Source organism: Glandiceps talaboti, chromosome 16 (genome assembly GCF_964340395.1).
Source record: "Glandiceps talaboti chromosome 16, keGlaTala1.1, whole genome shotgun sequence".
NCBI lineage: Eukaryota > Metazoa > Hemichordata > Enteropneusta > Spengelidae > Glandiceps > Glandiceps talaboti.
In genome coordinates this window covers 5,560,496-5,580,360 of record NC_135564.1, presented here as the reverse complement: position 1 = coordinate 5,580,360, position 19,865 = coordinate 5,560,496, and the positions used below count along the sequence as shown (strand labels likewise).

Below are 19,865 nucleotides of genomic sequence, written 5' to 3'. Positions count from 1 at the left end.
TCTAGTTAATAATTGTCTTTTATCACGCTATCATGGCGTAGAAATGGTGTCACTTCGACCTTATGAAACATCAGTCGTGTCAGTTATATCAATTTCATACAATATCAATAAAACTGTAATATCATATCCTATAATTACCAATTACAGACGTGAACATGATTAATTTCAAGGGCGGTTTCGAACGTAAAGGTTTTACTTGGCTTTCTATGACAAATTAATTAAACACTTCTACTAACCAAAATATGGCTGGATATCATCGACTGTCAATAGACACATCAAGTGATAAAGCAGGTAGTAAAGCCGTTTAATATACAGTTATATCAAAACGATGTTTGAAAGTGTATCTTTTGTCTACTAGTGATAAATTTTATCCTTGCGATCGATTTGTTTTATACGAACACAATGACCGTACATCTCCTTTATAATCTAGTGGTGTGTACCCCTGTAGGTGAATACCACCTAGTGTGTTAATATTGTCTATGCTACGCAGTGGGTAAATCAATCACTTCAAAGACACATAATTTGCAATGTTAGGTTGTCATCACATGAAGTGACGTGTCAAGTACTTGTAGTGACATCGCTCATCGTTCACCCGCATCAAATATGAACTACTGATGGTTTTCAATGCAATGTGTCTTGTATTCTCCGTGACCCTACAATCAAACAGTGACACTGTAGAACACAATTATGTCATACGTATATTCTAGACAAACCCCATATGCCACTTTACGGCACCGTCCGGAACGTCGTGATTTTTTGGTGACCCTATAATTACAAAGTAATCGCAGAATATTGCTAATTTCTCTCCTGTCATACATTATTTTCCATGACCCTGCAATCAAACCAGTGACCGTAGAATACTGTGGTTTCCGCCATATGTTCTCAAGATCTCAAATCACACCGTAATCGTATAGCTTTTACAATGGTATGTATGTATGATATTAACTGACAATGGTTATATATCAGTGTATTGAAAGTTATACTAAAACTTGATTACATGTACTTGCATTACATGAATGGCAGTTGTGCTATTTATTATAGGTGGGGGCCATCTGGCAGAAATGACTCATTCAGTATTTTGTTTCAACAAATTCACTTATTAATAAGAAAATATATACGCAATAAACCATTGAAGGGTGGACCGCGATGATTTGGAATTGTTTTGGGTATGACGTATGTCCAACCTTTGATCTCTTGAATGTGAATAATTTCTTAAAACATTTAAGGAATTCGTAGGAATAATTAATGCAGTTGTTTCAAACGCGAATAGCCTTGAAAGCTTGGTTGCATTTTTCTACATAGGATTTCATTCCATTTGAAATTGATAACGAAACTGTACCACGCATTCTTTAGGAATCATAAAAAAGCGTAAACATTTTCACGGTATATGTTTCAACGTTACATCGGTATAATGAAATAGGATGATCTTTACTGTTAAACAATTCGACCACATTCGGTTAAATGACAGCTTGAGACATTGATACCAATCTACATTGTGGTTACAACCGATTTTCCAATCATCTCTTGAACACGTTGGATAACATTCAAACACTAAAGGAGATAATCATCACACAGGAATGCAACGAAGAGATAATTTTAGCACTTTCGAGTTGTCCTCGTATGCTCCCTGTCTAGTCTTTTAAAGATTGGAATTTTTTAACGGGGCCATTTATCAAATTCTTGTTTCCTCTTTCACCAAAAGCTGTATTAAACAGAGTTGAGAGTACGGTCTAGTTGGTTTCACAAATTGTTTTTTCTTGTCACGTTTCACTGTTTAATCTGATGAGAAAAACAACATATACTCCGTTGGTTATCAAGACACTGTAAAGAGAAACTGACTTGCGGCAATATATTCCCATGGGTTTCTGTTCACAGGCCGTCGATTCACCTTTGACTTTTGCTATTTGTAAGTCATACCCTATTGAGTGCATATTTTGGTAGAATGTTGTTACAGCTAGCAGTTGTAACTTTTACCAGTTTATCAGAGTATTTAGGTTCTAGTTTTTTGACTAACTCCTGGTGTCGAAACTAAGTCTTGTACGTTGTCAGTGGCTCAGAGCTGGAATTATACATACATGTATGTCATATTTTAAACGTGATAATATTTAGTTGATACAATATAAATGTTATCATTATTACAAATCTGCGAATAACAGATAGCGATAAACAAGATATATGCCCTATAGCTATTTATTCAACCTCACACATATGTCGCTATAACTTACCGCTGAATGATTTATCAACAGCTATATTTTTGATAGAATGATCATGCGCAATTTTCAGAAAGTTTTAACTAAAAATTGAAGTGGCTTGAAACCTGTAATTGTTTCCTAATGAAGGGGAAGATCATGGCAAATATACGGTGGCCCCTATGTGCCATCAAAATAATTGACAAAATAGCAAACTTAATATTTCGATCACAAAACTTTTTTTTTTGACGCGAAACCTAAAATGAAATAATGCAATTCTATTTCTACATAACATATGCCCAAACTTTCAACCGGAACAATTGTCACAAATCTACATTTTTGGAACGCAAACTTAAAATTTGGAAACAACACAACATGTAGCAAATATGGCATTCAGAGGTCATGGTTTACAATTGCTTCGCCAATAAAAACATCTCACTAAAAACTCCAATTAACATTTCTGTCAACCTATCTAAGTAATGATTGTTTACATTGAAACGTACACGAACCAATAAAAGCAGACTTCTTGTCTGATAGCTGTCTTAAAGAATTAATTCCAAACGATCAATGACCCCTGACCCCCAAACACAAGTCAAGCTTACAAATACTTACTCGACACGTCTTAAGTGTTTATATAACGATAATTTTAGCCTAACATAAACGAAACATCGTACATTAGATCGTCTAATTAGTCACCAACCTCGTACAAATTGGTAAAATTATATCATTATATATAGAATTATGAATATTTTACTATGAATTATGAATTCGTGTTTCCTCTCAGTCTGTACACGAGCGGATCATATCGTACATGGACACGAGATGATATGATGAAAGGATGTTGTTTGTAATGGATTATAAATATCTTGATGCGGCCATTAACAGAACTACGTTCATATATGCCTAAAATTGCTAGTGAGATTAGCTCCAATCATATATGTATGCACATTAGTAATATTTTTACGTCTTCATTTTTTTTCGGGCATGGAAGAGACATAGTGATAAATGCTCGAATGCTGTCCAGCAATATTCGACCATGATATCCTATAGATGTGTATATGTAGTTTTGAACAAGAATATTGTTGATTATGCATGTCATGTGCAAAATAATACTGTTGAATATTTATGCAAATTTATGCAAACTTTGGTAATTACGCACACTAGGGAACAAATTGTACATTCTTACAAATAATCAACAAAAAAATCACAAATCACAATAAAGTTTTTAAAACAACGTGATAGTACTGTTACAGTATATGATACATGCCTCCAGTCAAATCAAAAGTAATCATATTCTCAATAAGTCATGCATAAAATATGTCATGATTGAAATGAAACTATCCGAAAAAAATGTCTGGCATGATAATAATTGTATATTTGACAAATACGCCATCTTCACTGCGATATTATATGGTAAACAACGATACTGTATTTGTCAAGTGCGAAAATAACATACCAAGGTGATGAGTTGAAAGTTTCCATTTAGAAATATCGTTAGTCAACAAACTTTGTAGGATGTTAGTTTTGACTGCATAACACTTTTAATTTATAGACAAGATTTTATACTTACCATTTCATTTTGATTTGGTTACGTGTACTGTTATAAATCGCTCTCGCCACTACTAATGATGATTTTTTCGTCATCCGATGCCTTACTTGACCGATCTTCCATGTATGTAGGGTATCTGTTGCTGATTTGCGACGCTAGAATGACCAGACTGCCATCCTGTGCAATGTCAATCACGATCATTTCCCGCACCATGCTGGTCACCAGTTTTTGGTCGTTGTTGTTCGGATCCGTAATGAAATGAAGCATTTTTAGTTTTGAAGTTTACAAATCTTTCCTTCTTCGAGAGTCCCTAAATCGAACGAGTGGAGATTGGAGTCGCTCGTAAACTCTTCTGCGGTGATACCCTGTCTGATGAAGGAGGGTATGAATCGAGTTTAGTACTGGGTCAAGTCGCTGAAACCGTGACTGTGGAACGCTTATACAGTTCGATCTAATTAGTAGCGCGAACTATTACCGCGTTAGCCTTTTAACAGGTGGAATGTTATCACCGCAGAGGGCTCAAATGATTGATTTCGAACCTCCTGTGATGTCACAGTAACAATAAAGACTGACCCAGTGGCAGTGCAGTCAACGTCTGATCTGTTTATCTGGAGTGTCTTTCGACCCCAACACGGAATGAACCACCTAAAACTTAGTCGGAAGTTGGCGAGTTGCCAATATCTATATTAAGAACGAGATTCCTTCGATCTCTTTACATCTATCCTTGATAAAATTACACACATACCAACATCGTCACATAAAAAAACACACACACACACACACACACAGACATACATACAGCAACCTAGCCTGTCGTGACGAAAGACATTAATAGTTCATAACACGAGTCTTTGATAATGTGATTAAAAAAATTCACTTTTTCTGAATTTCACAAACTTTAAAGCGCAAATTTGAAAATATATAAGAATATACAAAACATTTGAAAAATTCGAATTTCGCCAGTCTTTCAACAGTGCGATATATATAACACCAAATTCTCTTTAAAATCACTGAATCAATGATGGCGCCAGCGGGCAAATCTTTGGAATACAGAACAAAATTCTTGGCGGCATGTCTACGATTGACGATTTCTTTTCTGTGTTAACGTCTTGTTTTGTTATAGTTTCGAGAAGTATTAAGCTTTACATAATTATGCCAAAAAAGGTTGTATTTCTTCGTTATTTATTTATTTATCTATTTATTTATTTAATCGCCACACCTAAAGGATACGCTTACATCACAAGAAAGAAAGAAAGAAAGAAAGAAAGAAATTTATACAGATACACACAAAAAAAAGAAAAAGAAAAAATGATTTCTTGCTACAAAAAATGTGAAACTGCTTCGACCAGTTTCTATTGTTTATAAGGTATACTGGAAAGTTATCACTTTATGGATCCCTAGTTACCGTTACCAAGACAACGAAGGAAGTGCGACTTTTTCTTTCATTTAGGAAAATACAAACTATTTGACCTAACTAGTTATTTATCTGGAATAAACTGCCAAGGAATGAAACCGACAAACTTTTAGTAACCTTCATTATTATGTATCTCATAAAGTTCCATTCATATTTTATTAACATTTTATAGATTTCTAGCGAAAACAGTAAAATATAAAGATTTGTATATCAATATGGTTGACTGATATTAATCTGGTTTTATCTGTCTATATAATATGGTTCATGACAACCGACTAAACGCCTCATAAACCGTTGTAAGTAGCAATAACCTTAGAAAGAGGATACGATTTACCAAGGTGAAACTTACGATGGAGTTCGTGTTCGGTACTTAGTATGTGCTTTCATTTTAAAGGGACACAAACAGAGTCTATATGTTTTTGGGGCGTAAAGTGTTTACTGCATTCGCAGTATTCTACTTCACACTGAAGCGTACTGAACCAGTACTTGCCAGGTTGAACGCAAACATTGTATACAGATATAGCTTATAAACATCCGATGACGTAATTTAGTATACGTGTCAAAATGTCGAGGAAATCCCTAATATCAAGTCAATGGGTCCATCAACACCACAATATCATCGAAGGCATGCACCAACATTCACATTATACAAGAATAGTTTAATAAAGGTTACATGTAGGAATTTTCACTCGAGGGAAAATCTTATTAAGCTCAGCTTCTGCCAATGTTAATTTCAGCCTGCTCTAATGAGGATGGAGTTGATAAATATGGTATAGGGGTTCAGCGTTGTCAACCATGGGCCTCAATACAGTATCGATAGTTGACGTTTCCTTACACTTTAACCTGCACTGGCTGCAACTGGGATCCCGGGAATTGTTTTCACCAATGCAAAAAAGAACGAAAGATGTATTCATTGTATCTGTTAATTAGTTGTTAATATTATATTGAGTGTGGTGTAGTGAAGGAAAGTTTAAATCTTGCTGCAACTTCTAGAAAGTATTCCAGTTATATAGCTAGTACAGCTTTGACGAAAAAGAAAAAGTTGTAAAATTTTTTTTGAAGTCCATGCTTTGCCAGAGTACCATGATATCTGTGAAAGGGTAAATATACGACAAAATCACCTAACCTAGCATCTGGCGTTGGTGTGTTGCCTTTACCCAAAGGACAACTTCTAAATACAGAAACTAGGTTGGTGAAATTCCAGAAGGATGTTAAGATTTTTTATCGTCAACCGCTCAATTCATCAACGCAACCATCATCGCCATCTTGGTCTAACGCCAACTATGTGTTATTTGGATGAAGACATCCCCACGCTATGCTGTGCCAAGTACGTGTTTAATAACTTCATTTTGCTAAGGATCTCTCCATGACAAACTGCTTGCAGCTGGAATGATATATGATCAGACCAATTTATCATAACACGTATACATGTAGATACACATGTACGGCATAATGCAACCCAGCATATCTAGTCGAACTTTTCAGCATAGTCGGTAGCGGTAAAAAAATCTTCACAACATTTGATAAACGTGTTAATTAACGATCAGATATAACTTTGACTACCTAAACCGTATCATATTATGACCCAAAGGGCTTGTGTTTTATTTTCATGGTATTGGTTTCTTGTTCATCTTTTCGTCAGACGTTAACGCATGTTGATTATCTAAGGATTGCACGAACCAAAGTCAATTTACACCATCTTGAGAACCAAACATCTACATGATGAGTTACAGTCATAACTAATAAAAACAGATCTGATTCACTTGTCGATTTCATTTCATAACATGGACAGACAGACAGACAGACAGACAGACAGACAAACAGACAGACATACATACATACATACATACATACATACATACACATACATACATACATACATACATACATACACACACACACACTACGATTTTATTCCAATTCAACACTAACAGAGAACAAAAACTTCATGTGAACAAGATACGATTGGGATGTTCATTATTTTAAAACAAAGATGGGAGATGTTTAGTGCCATTATAAATCTTCTTTACACACACACACACACACACACACACACACACACACACACACACACACACACACACACACACACACACACATATATATATAAATTAATGTTCTCACTCATTCACATCATAGCCAAATTACCGGTGTCCCGCATAATTGCAATAAAGGAGCAAAGATGGTATCTGCACTCGTGACGGCACAACAATATCATGCAACTCCATCGTATAACATTGCAAGCATACCGACATATATTAAACTATCGAATTATATGATCATTTCCAAGTTCAAGGTTGGAAATTTATACAATTTTAAGTATGTGTGGGCCATAGGCTTAAACATATTTGTAGAGGACATGGAATTTAGTGTAGAAATGTACTGTGACAACACTTGGCCAACACTCATGATATATGGGAGTACAATGTGTGCTACATATATGTGACTCTGCAAGGACAAAGGCTAAATAATAATTTGTTCTTTTGGAATTTTGTAGTTATGATTTCGTTGTTTCTTTAATTTATGAGTGTGGTCTGCATGCCTATATGTCTTATTGAAAAGCAGTTCCACATTTGTAGTACAATGTTTCGTCGTCTCCATTTATTTCTTGACATTAACAATACTATCAAACCACTCTAGAAAGTGATTGTCTGAGCTATGATATATTTAATTGTGAAAGTATAAAGAAAGTATGCGATTTTCCGTGTATATTTATGTTATTTAAAAAAAATATTTATCATAAATTGTTTAGAATACACTCAAAACTTCGTGTTTTCTATGACAAATCTTCTAATTTAAAAATATGATTTGCCACATGTGTCATGTTTCATTACTGCCATCAAAAGAAAGTTGACTTTTTTTCAACTCTTCCTTAATAAGTCGTTTTGAGACCACAAACAGTCGCACTTTCGCGTTTATTTTTTTTACCTTTCTGGACTTTGATGATGTATACTGCCATCTACTGTTGACCTTATATTTATCCTCGTCTTTCTTAGGCATAGCGTAACGTTCACATCTGAGCTAACAATGATACATACATGCATGTCCAAGCAACAAATATTCTCTCTATTATGTCACGATTTGTGTCTATGTATTAGACATTAATCAGACTATGGAACTTATTGTAAACGTGTTCGGATTTGAAAGAAAAGTTTGAAAGTATTCAGAAAGTACGTCAAGGAGATTATAACAACTTATGGGTACTAGTATATTATCAATATTTCCTCAATTTTAATGTTCACTTACAAAGAAAAGCGTGAATGGAAATCCGTTGATATGACCCGACGATAAACTATTGCAGAACGTTCTCACGAAACAAGGAAAATATATCATGGAACTATACCTTTGATCACAGACAGGGACAATAATTATTGCATGTGCTCTGATATATAATAAATTTACTGAAGAACTTTCATTAGAATATTGTTAAATACAGTGGTACAAATAAAATTTTAGTTGAAACCTATTCAACTTTATTTTAAAATAGTGATCGTTATATCGACGGGTTGGAAAAATAATTCTACTACACGATGAATGACAATTATAGTAGTGAACAATTTTAACCACACATTGAATGAAGACATTTATTTTGAAGCTAATATAATAATGGTGGGAAATACGTTTTGTAGTTTGGAAGTTTTTGACCGGGTTTATGGATGATGCTGACCTGGGAAACGCAAACTTTTCACTGCTATGGTTATTCTAATTGTAGCATAGTTGAAGTATTTCTAGATGTAACGTTTATTAATGCAATATCAGAGGTTCACCTTGTCCATCTCTTGTGCCATTTATGTAACAAAATAAAAACAAATGAAAACGGTGGAGATATTTCGACCATTAGGTCACTTGTTTTACTAAAATTATCTTTAAAGTCACATATAAAAACAAATCCATAATGAAAATTACGATGAATATATAATTTCATGATTTCAGATATGATGATGATTTGATATCGATTTCCGTGCACTGCCTGAATTGTTCACCATTTACATAAAATTAATTATACATTTATGCTTTATTACCATAAATTTTACTGTAAAAGTTAAGTACCGGAGCAAATAGAGTGCATGTACATGTACTGTAATAGTAAAAACCCTTGGTGGGAAATACTGCTGGAAAGATTGATGGCTGTAAAGCAGACAACCTTGTACTCTTACAGTGTGTGTGTTGACAACATGAAAATACATAGAAAATTTGTCTCCAAACAAATACATGATAGATAGTTTCCATTTAATTACATATTGGATTCTTCTTTCATTCAAATGAAAATGAAAATGAACTTTTGTAAAGATATGCATTCAGTGATATGAAACCTTAAGACAGTTTAAGCAAACTAACACAGACACAAACTAACACAGACACAAACTAACACAGACACAAACTAACACAGACACAAACTAACACAGACACACACTAACACAGACACACACTAACACACAGACACACACTAACACACAGACACACACTAACACAGACACAAACTAACACAGACACAAACTAACACACAGACACAAACTAACACAGACACAAACTAACACAGACAGACTAACACAGACACAAACTAACACAGACACACACTAACACACAGACACAAACTAACACAGACACAAACTAACACAGACACACACTAACACACAGACACACACTAACACAGACACAAACTAACACAGACACAAACTAACACAGACACAGACTAACACAGACACAAACTAACACAGACACACACTAACACACAGACACAAACTAACACAGACACAAACTAACACAGACACAGACTAACACAGACACAAACTAACACAGACACAAACTAACACAGACACACACTAACACAGACACAAACTAACACAGACACACACTAACACACAGACACAAACTAACACAGACACAAACTAACACAGACACAGACTAACACAGACACAAACTAACACAGACACAGACTAACACAGACACAAACTAACACAGACACACACTAACACACAGACACAAACTAACACAGACACAAACTAACACAGACACAGACTAACACAGACACAAACTAACACAGACACACACTAACACACAGACACACACTAACACACAGACACAAACTAACACAGACACAGACTAACACAGACACAAACTAACACAGACACAGACTAACACAGACACAAACTAACACAGACACAGACTAACACAGACACAAACTAACACAGACACACACTAACACAGACACACACTAACACAGACACAAACTAACACAGACACAGACTAACACAGACACAAACTAACACAGACACAAACTAACACAGACACAAACTAACACAGACACAAACTAACACAGACACACACTAACACAGACACAAACTAACACAGACACAAACTAACACAGACACAGACTAACACAGACACAAACTAACACAGACACACACTAACACAGACACACACTAACACAGACACACACTAACACAGACACAGACTAACACAGACACAAACTAACACAGACACACACTAACACACAGACACAAACTAACACAGACACACACTAACACACAGACACAAACTAACACAGACACAATCTAACACAGACACAAACTAACACAGACACAAACTAACACAGACACAAACTAACACAGACACAGACTAACACAGACACAAACTAACACAGACACACACTAACACACAGACACAAACTAACACAGACACAAACTAACACAGACACAAACTAACACAGACACACACTAACACAGACACAAACTAACACAGACACACACTAACACAGACACACACTAACACAGACACACACTAACACAGACACAAACTAACACAGACACAGACTAACACAGACACAAACTAACACAGACACACACTAACACACAGACACAAACTAACACAGACACACACTAACACACAGACACAAACTAACACAGACACAATCTAACACAGACACAAACTAACACAGACACAAACTAACACAGACACACACTAACACACAGACACAAACTAACACAGACACAAACTAACACAGACACACACTAACACAGACACACACTAACACAGACACAAACTAACACAGACACAGACTAACACAGACACAAACTAACACAGACACACACTAACACACAGACACAAACTAACACAGACACACACTAACACACAGACACAAACTAACACAGACACAGACTAACACAGACACAAACTAACACAGACACACACTAACACACAGACACAAACTAACACAGACACAGACTAACACAGACACAAACTAACACAGACACAAACTAACACAGACACAAACTAACACAGACACACACTAACACACAGACACAGACTAACACAGACACAGACTAACACAGACACAAACTAACACAGACACAAACTAACACAGACACAAACTAACACAGACACACACTAACACAGACACAAACTAACACAGACACAAACTAACACAGACACAAACTAACACAGACACAAACTAACACAGACACAAACTAACACAGACACAAACTAACACAGACACACACTAACACACAGACACAAACTAACACAGACACAAACTAACACAGACACAAACTAACACAGACACACACTAACACAGACACAAACTAACACAGACACACTCTACAAATGATATTGTCACATGTTGATACACAAGCTATCAACTGAAGTTGGTGCAATTACACTCACAAGTAGGGTGGCATCTCTGATGGCAACTTTCCTGAAGTGTGTTTACACAAAACCTTATTCAGTGTTTACACTTCCTTGATTCTTATATCCACATAACCACAGACAAGTAAGAAGCAGATTAGCAACGGGTCCACTCCCATTGTCCGAAAGGTAGTCTCGAGTAAACATTAGTCTATTATCAAGGAAATATCTTTCAAACATGTGAATCTGCCTGGATTCAACATATTCTCACATAAATTAACAAACCACCATAACCATATATACATGTAATAAATGGATAAGTTGTTCATTATCATTTTACCGGGATATTGTATTGGCATACGGAATAAATATAATCCATACTAAAACTGGCAAACACGTTTCTATTCATGGGTTTCCACATTACTTGTCTGTGACATGACATAACCAAGGCACTGTACCCCACTTGATGTATAATCTACCATACGCAATAACAGAAGTTTTAGTTTGTGTCTATCTTACTTTGCATGTTTTCCACAGCAGTAGTTTGTAACAAGTCTTGGCAGATGGCAAACCACCTACCATGGCAAACCACCATGAGATATTTGTAGAATTCAGTTCTACTTAGTTACTCCATATACTGTTCACATGTACTCTTTAATCTTTGCATAATGATGAAGTGGTAATGGAATACACTGTAACTTACTACATTTTGACATTAGCAAAAATAGCTTTAATGTTGACCTTTGACCTTCCTTCTTCAGTTTAAGCACAACATTTAAAAATTGATAAAACTTGCATCATTTCCATATACATATACACCATATATTTCAAGCATCATAATATGTAAAAATAGGACACAAAATTAAAAATTTAACAAAATTATACAAGATATATGAACCAAAAGACATGATAAATTTAAAAACAATATATAGTATTATTAATGTTTTAAAGTTAGCACCATGCACTTAAATACCATGGATATCTGCATATAGGTTTTCACAGGGGTGGATACATGTTTATACAATTTTTTTATGTCTGTTTTGTTTGTTTTTTTCAAATCAGTTGTACAGCGCATTGAGAATATTTTTAATGTAATGGGCTTTATAAAAGATTCTAATTCTGATTATACAAAACCAACTTTCTGCAATCTTGTGGCAGCCAATACAGGGCTGCAGTAGGACTATAGTAGTCATGTAGCTGGACTGAAATTTAGGACTGCTGTGGAGTGACAATAGTTGAAATCCACCGGCAAGGATAAAGACTAATGACTATGGATGCCTAAGCCCTGGTGTGTAATACAAAACTTGAAAGTTTTAAGCTTTCCTAAATTCATTTACAACAAAACCAGCTATGCTGGCACTCCCCCTAAACCTATCCCCAAAGTAATGCCCTTTTCAGAACAATCACAGAAATCAGCATTTAAAAAAATTCAATCACTTTTGGTTATAAATTTGGTGTGTAAATAAAACTGGATTATGTATTCTATAATGTTGCATAGTAACCAATTATTTACCGTAAGTGAAAATGATAAAAATGTATAATTTAAATGATTACAATCAGATAGTATTAGTAATATATTATACTTTCAAATCAAGTGAACTCTTCCTTGCAAATAATCTTTGGTACATATGTAATATAAATGAAGATTATCTACACAGCAGCCATTTTTTGTACTGTATGGCTTTGAGTGTAGTATGATCTACACAGGGCAGCCATTTTTGTACTGTATGCCTTGTAGTAGTATCTACACAGGGCAGCCATTTTCTTTGCTGTCATCAAATACCATTAAAACTTTAGAATCTTTTTGAACACAGTACAGTTTCCGTTTTGGTGAAGAGTGTGTTGATGCTGAACCTAGTGATGATTCTGACGTGGAAGATAATTTATGCAGAGGGTTTTCAGTAGAGTTTCTTCTTGTATCGCTCACAGTATCCTCTACTTCTGAGACATCCATGTCTGGTTTCTGACTATTTCCAGATGTCAATGGATCTGGTTCTGGAAGTGACGTCTCATTGGTTGATTTCAATAAATCAGTACTCTCATTGGCTGAGATCTCTGATCCACTTTGACAATCTTTCTCTGCAGACAACAAATTATCCAATCTTTTGTCAAAGGCACTTTCTGTTTCATCTTCAAAACTAATCTGGGAGTTTGAATAATCATTTTGATTGTCTAACATTACTGGATCCTGATTGGTTGAACTGTCTGATACTTCATCCTGATTTGCATAATGTGAGTCATGTGATAGATTTGGTGCATGACCATTGGTTTTTGTCGGTGGGGTTGATTCCATGTTGGAATTCTGACAAGGTGGGGCAGTGTTGTGTTGGGTAAGATCCCTGAATTGTTGTGTTTGAATGGCAGGCATTGTCTTAAGATTAGCAGGTCTGGTGATTGTTGGTTTCCGTTTACAATCTGCCTCACTAATGGCTGATAATGGTAAGGGAGTCTTAAGAACATCTGGATCCTGTTAATGAGAGAATAGGTATTGTTAAAGTGGCCATTTTGGTATTTATTTGTAATTTTTAATTCATTAAACAATTTCATCATGGCTTCCTACTTGAAAAATCAATGTGAAACAACATTACCTAGTCCTTGTTTGTAACTCAATAAATCGCAAAGGTTGATAAATGTGTAAAATGTTTATTATTTTATGTACAATAGGAAACCATTTTACACATATTTTAAAAACTTTTTGCAATTGAGTTACATACGCAGACTTGGTCTATGTTGTTTTATTTGATTTTTCAAGTAGGAAGCCATGATAAAATTGTTTAATAAATTAAAAATCAAAAATAAATAACCAAACCTCATCCTTATGGCTACTGTAAATTGATATGAAGGCACGTTATATGTATTATATATTATATATAAAAGAACTTTGTAGACAAGGCCCCTTAGGTCACTTGTATTTGCTTTGGCTGAACAAAGAACAACGTTGGGGAATAATATCAAAATATTTTCATTTGGAACAAAGATGAAAAAACTATTCCCATCTAAGTGCTTACTATTCCCATCTACATGCTTATATGACATTAATAGTTTGACTAATAAATCTTTCAATACTTGCATAATGACTCAAAAACTTATATGATAACAAGGCTTCATCAAACACATAGCCCCCAACATTTCAACTTACTATTTCATAATCTGAATTTTATGACAAATAGGGTACATGTGGCCATTCAGTTAAACTATCGTGCAGGTCACAGAATACAGTGATGTATATAATAGTACTACAGTATCTGACATTTGTGCCTGGTTTGGTTGAAATGACAATTTACATGTTTTTATTGCATACATACCTGGAGACAATAGCCAAGCCGTTCTTTGATTGTTGTGAAATTTGGTCTGTTTTCTGGGAGTTGCTGCCAGCACTGTGTCATAATGCGGTAACTATGGAGATAGAGAAAATAACTGTAAATATCAACAAGAATGACAACAGAAGCATATTTAAAGTTAGTAACATCATGACTTAACTTAAAGTGGTCAGTATGGATAGAAATTTGCTATTTATCTGGGATTTTATTTTTTAATTGATAAAACAACTCTATTATGGTTTTTTTTACTAGGAAAAACAATGAGAAATAACATATATGAAGTCTGAACTTGAAATTCTATAAATTGCAAAACATTGAAAATGTTTTCAAATGTTTGTTATTGTACGTACATAACTTTTTACACAAGTTTTAGTTTTTTGAAATGTGTTGAGTTACAAACAAGGACTTGGTATATGTTAATTCTTTCACATTGATTTTCGAAGTACAAAAAAATATAGTAGAGATGTTTTGTCAATTACAAATGGCTAATTGTCATCCATAAGGCCAAATTAATTGTACCCAGCAAAGACATTACATTTCCATGCACAGTTACAGACCCCTGACATGGACAGCAGGCATTGTCTAAAAATCAGTAAAGTTTATATCTGTGACATTGGAAAGTTCCTAGGTGGTGGCATACCCATGGGTGTGTGTGTGTGTGGGGGGGGGGGGGGGGGTTAGGGGGTGGTTGTACTCCCATAAAAAGGTATACGGGTATGACTACACAGTATTATACTTACACTGGCATGGGACAATTCCTGGGTGGTGGCATACGTTCTCCTTGTGCAGAAAACTTCATGACTTCCTGATTTGTCATTCCTGGGTATGGCATATAGCCTAATGACATGGTTTCCCATAGCAACACACCAAATGACCTGACAGAAGAAAGTTCAAAGGTTAGAGGTTAAAGAGTCCCCTGTTGTCAAATTCAAAAGTTGCAAGACTTACATCAAATGTTGTTTGATCATATCATAGTTATTGAAACATACAGAAATCCACTGTCACATAATAGTGTGCAGTGTAATGTTATGTAATGACATGTGATAAAATAGGAATCATTCAAACATCACTATAACACTTCATATCAGTAGTACAGAATACAATAACCTACCAGACGTCAGTTTTAGATGTAAATATTCCATCTAGGAATGCTTCAGGTGGCATCCATTTGACTGGTAACATAGCTATACCACCTTTACGATAATAATCATTCCTAGTATGTAAATAAAACAGAGATTGAATTATTTATTAAATGATACAGTTTCGTGACAAACAGCTAAATATCAAAGAGGAGCAGCTAGTCTATACGTTTACAGTCACTGGTGGTTACTTTATATGCTCTAGCTGCAACTGGAAGATTTTTTCAAACTGTTTTGTTAGATATACATTTGTAATGTCTTAATCAAAATATTGTACACTTTGCACAATATTGTTTATATTTGTGTAGCAGTACACATAGTATGGTGCAATATATTGAAACCAAATTGGTTTTTGGGTCCGCACCCAAAAATCAGTGGCCTATGAATGACGATTTCAACTTATTACTATACAACCTATGGATAAAACAGACCTCTAATTGACATGTATAATATCTAATTATTGGTATTTTAACAATTTTCAGTAAATATATTGTTGGTTGTCTTGAGTAATCGAAAAAAAATAATACTCCAGTTCCAGCTGGTACAGATTTAATGGGACACTAGCTGTTACCTGATAGTCATAGGTGGTAACTTGTTAGAAAGTTCAAACATTACATAAAATTCTGAAAAAGAATAGTACGACACTCCTACCTGTATATATCTCTCGCCATACCAAAGTCACCAATTTTAGCTAGCCTGTCCTACCTGTATATATCTCTAGCCATACCAAAGTCACCTATTTTAGCTAGCCTGTACTACCTATATCTCTAGCCATACCAAAGTCACCAATGTTAGCTAGCCTGTCCTACCTATATCTCTAGCCATACCAAAGTCACCAATTTTAGCTAGCCTGTCCTACCTATATCTCTAGCCATACCAAAGTCAGCTATTTTAGCTAGCCTGTACTACCTATATCTCTAGCCATACCAAAGTCACCAATTTTAGCTAGCCTGTCCTACCTATATCTCTAGCCATACCAAAGTCACCAATTTTAGCTAGCCTGTACTACCTATATCTCTAGCCATACCAAAGTCACCAATTTTAGCTAGCCTGTCCTACCTATATCTCTAGCCATACCAAAGTCAGCTATTTTAGCTAGCCTGTACTACCTATATCTCTAGCCATACCAAAGTCACCAATTTTAGCTAGCCTGTCCTACCTATATCTCTAGCCATACCAAAGTCAGCTATTTTAGCTAGCCTGTACTACCTATATCTCTAGCCATACCAAAGTCAGCTATTTTAGCTAGCCTGTCCTACCTATATCTCTAGCCATACCAAAGTCAGCTATTTTAGCTAGCCTGTCCTACCTATATCTCTAGCCATACCAAAGTCAGCAATTTTAGCTAGCCTGTCCTACCTATATCTCTAGCCAACTACCTATATCTCTAGCCATACCAAAGTCAGCTATTTTAGCTAGCCTGTACTACCTATATCTCTAGCCATACCAAAGTCAGCTATTTTAGCTAGCCTGTCCTACCTGTATATATCTCTAGCCATACCAAAGTCACCAATTTTAGCTAGCCTGTCCCCTCCTTTGCTTGTCAGTAGTATATTCCTGGCTGCAATGTCACGATGTATAAACTTCTGTATCTCAAGATATTCACATCCTTTTACTATGTCCATGGCAATATGGAGGAGGTCAATCATCTCTAACTGACTTGGTTTATCCTATGTGCAAACAGGTTAACAAATGATGAGTTAGCAAATACAAGTATGCAAGAATGAGTGTTCATGAACTGTTAGGTTCATAGTAATACTCATAAAAAATTTCTGCTCACAGATGATGTGGGTGAGATGTTGGTGAAAATTTGTCTTCACTTCCAATAATTGTTTTGGATTTATGAGCAGAAAATTTTATGGTAATAAAAATATGTGTTATGAAATTCTTCAAATCACTGTATGTATATTGGTTTAAATGAAAATTAGCACACACGATAATCTCAACATGATTCCAACCTGCAATGTCCAAACTTTAGTCAAATATCACTTTCATCTTCACTCACAAAGAAAATCTATCATGATCTATTTTATCACTTTTCCTATTTTGTCACTGAAAATTTCACGAGATGTAATTTATCTTCAACCAACCAAACAGCCTTGTTTGTATCATGGAACCTAAATTGTTACATGGATGGAATGGTTCATACAAATTGGCTCCAATGACAGTTTTAGGAATGCATTTACATACATTATACATACACATATTATTCTTACCCCAGTGGGTCTACTTTCTCAAATAAATTACATAAATGAAAAAAACAACATTTCATACCTTGGTGGGTCTAATGTCTCATATTATACAAATTTATCAAGTCATTTTCTTACCTTGGTAAGTCTATTTTCTCAAACGAGAATGAATTCATCAAGTCATTTTCTTACCTTGGTAGGTCTATTTTCTCAAACGAGAATGAATTCATCAAGTCTTTTTCTTACCTTGGTAGGTCTATTTTCTCTCAGGAAATCTTTGAGTTCACCTCCATTCATTAATTCCAGAATAATAAATCGGGGTGGTTGTGTAAAACAGACTCCAATGCACTCTACTATGTTTGGATGATTAAACTTTGTCAGTATAAGGGCTTCCATTAAGAAATCCATTTCATCCTCCTGTGTACTGTTTTCACGAAGTGTCTGTAATCAATGTACATGTATATTCGTATTATAGTTGGTAGATTTCATCCCGTCATATTCTAACCAGCAGTGTGATTTATAACGTTCATATCACATGTAAATGTATATTTCAATCGCTGCAATTATGAGTCAAGAACAAATACAAGTGGTTATGATACATGTAGTCAATGTGTATGGTAAACAACAACAACACACATATTATTAAACACATACATACGTACGTACATGTACACACATACATACAATGTACATACATACACACATACATATAGCCACACACATACACATACACACACACTTCACAATACCTACAACATGATTGAAACTTAGTTCGGTTGTGCTCACAAATAATAAAACAAAACAAACAAACCTTGACTGCTACAGGTATCTCTATTTCTTTCCCTGGAAGAATAAACGTCCCTTCGTAAACTTCTCCAAATGCTCCATGTCCCAAAGCACTGTTGAAAAGAAAGTGACAATTGTAAGGTATTATGCAAATTTGAAGTTAAGTGAAATTATGATTATGATTGTTGAACTCCCGATAAAAGTAGAAAGTATTATAAATGAAATTGTTATTACTTGGAAATAGAATATTATCACCTAGAAAATCCTCTGATTTCTTGGTTGATAGTAATGACTTCACTCAGCTCCAGTCATGGTGTGATATGCAATTATTATAGGCACACACAAGAATAATGAAGTGTACATTCTTGTTCTATTATGATCCCTCTAGCATGAGGTGAAATGATATTACAGGTACTGAGAATTACACAAACAAGTGTACTCATACACACAGCTAGACACGGACACAGACACAGACACAGACACAGACACAGACACAGATCAACACAGACACAGATCAACACAGACGCAGACACTTGCACAGGTACAGACACAGCCACAGGTACAGACAGACACAGACACAGACACAGGCATGCACAGACCCTGCCTTTCCATTTCGAGGTGATACTTGCAACAATTATTACATATATACCCATGA

General features: G+C 35.2%; 1 protein-coding gene and 1 long non-coding RNA gene across 2 annotated transcripts in view; both read right to left on the bottom strand.

Moving 5' to 3' along the window:
* LOC144447304 (uncharacterized) overlaps positions 1-4,384 on the bottom strand; it is a 13,325-nt gene extending 8,941 nt beyond the window's left edge. The window contains exon 1 of the long non-coding RNA XR_013482012.1: positions 3,760-4,384. This is a non-coding gene — a long non-coding RNA (uncharacterized LOC144447304). The remainder of the gene's footprint in view (positions 1-3,759) is intronic.
* A 7,991-nt stretch (positions 4,385-12,375) lies between these two features.
* The window catches only part of LOC144447467 (tyrosine-protein kinase receptor-like), a 52,887-nt gene continuing 45,397 nt past the window's right edge, over positions 12,376-19,865 (bottom strand). Inside the window, exons 20-26 of the mRNA XM_078137500.1 lie at positions 19,236-19,323; positions 18,671-18,865; positions 17,715-17,905; positions 16,208-16,309; positions 15,837-15,971; positions 15,082-15,172; positions 12,376-14,243 (exon numbers count right to left, since the gene is read on the bottom strand). Of these exons, the coding sequence (XP_077993626.1) occupies positions 13,521-14,243; positions 15,082-15,172; positions 15,837-15,971; positions 16,208-16,309; positions 17,715-17,905; positions 18,671-18,865; positions 19,236-19,323 (1,525 nt within the window). The 3' untranslated portion in view covers positions 12,376-13,520. The remainder of the gene's footprint in view (positions 14,244-15,081; positions 15,173-15,836; positions 15,972-16,207; positions 16,310-17,714; positions 17,906-18,670; positions 18,866-19,235; positions 19,324-19,865) is intronic.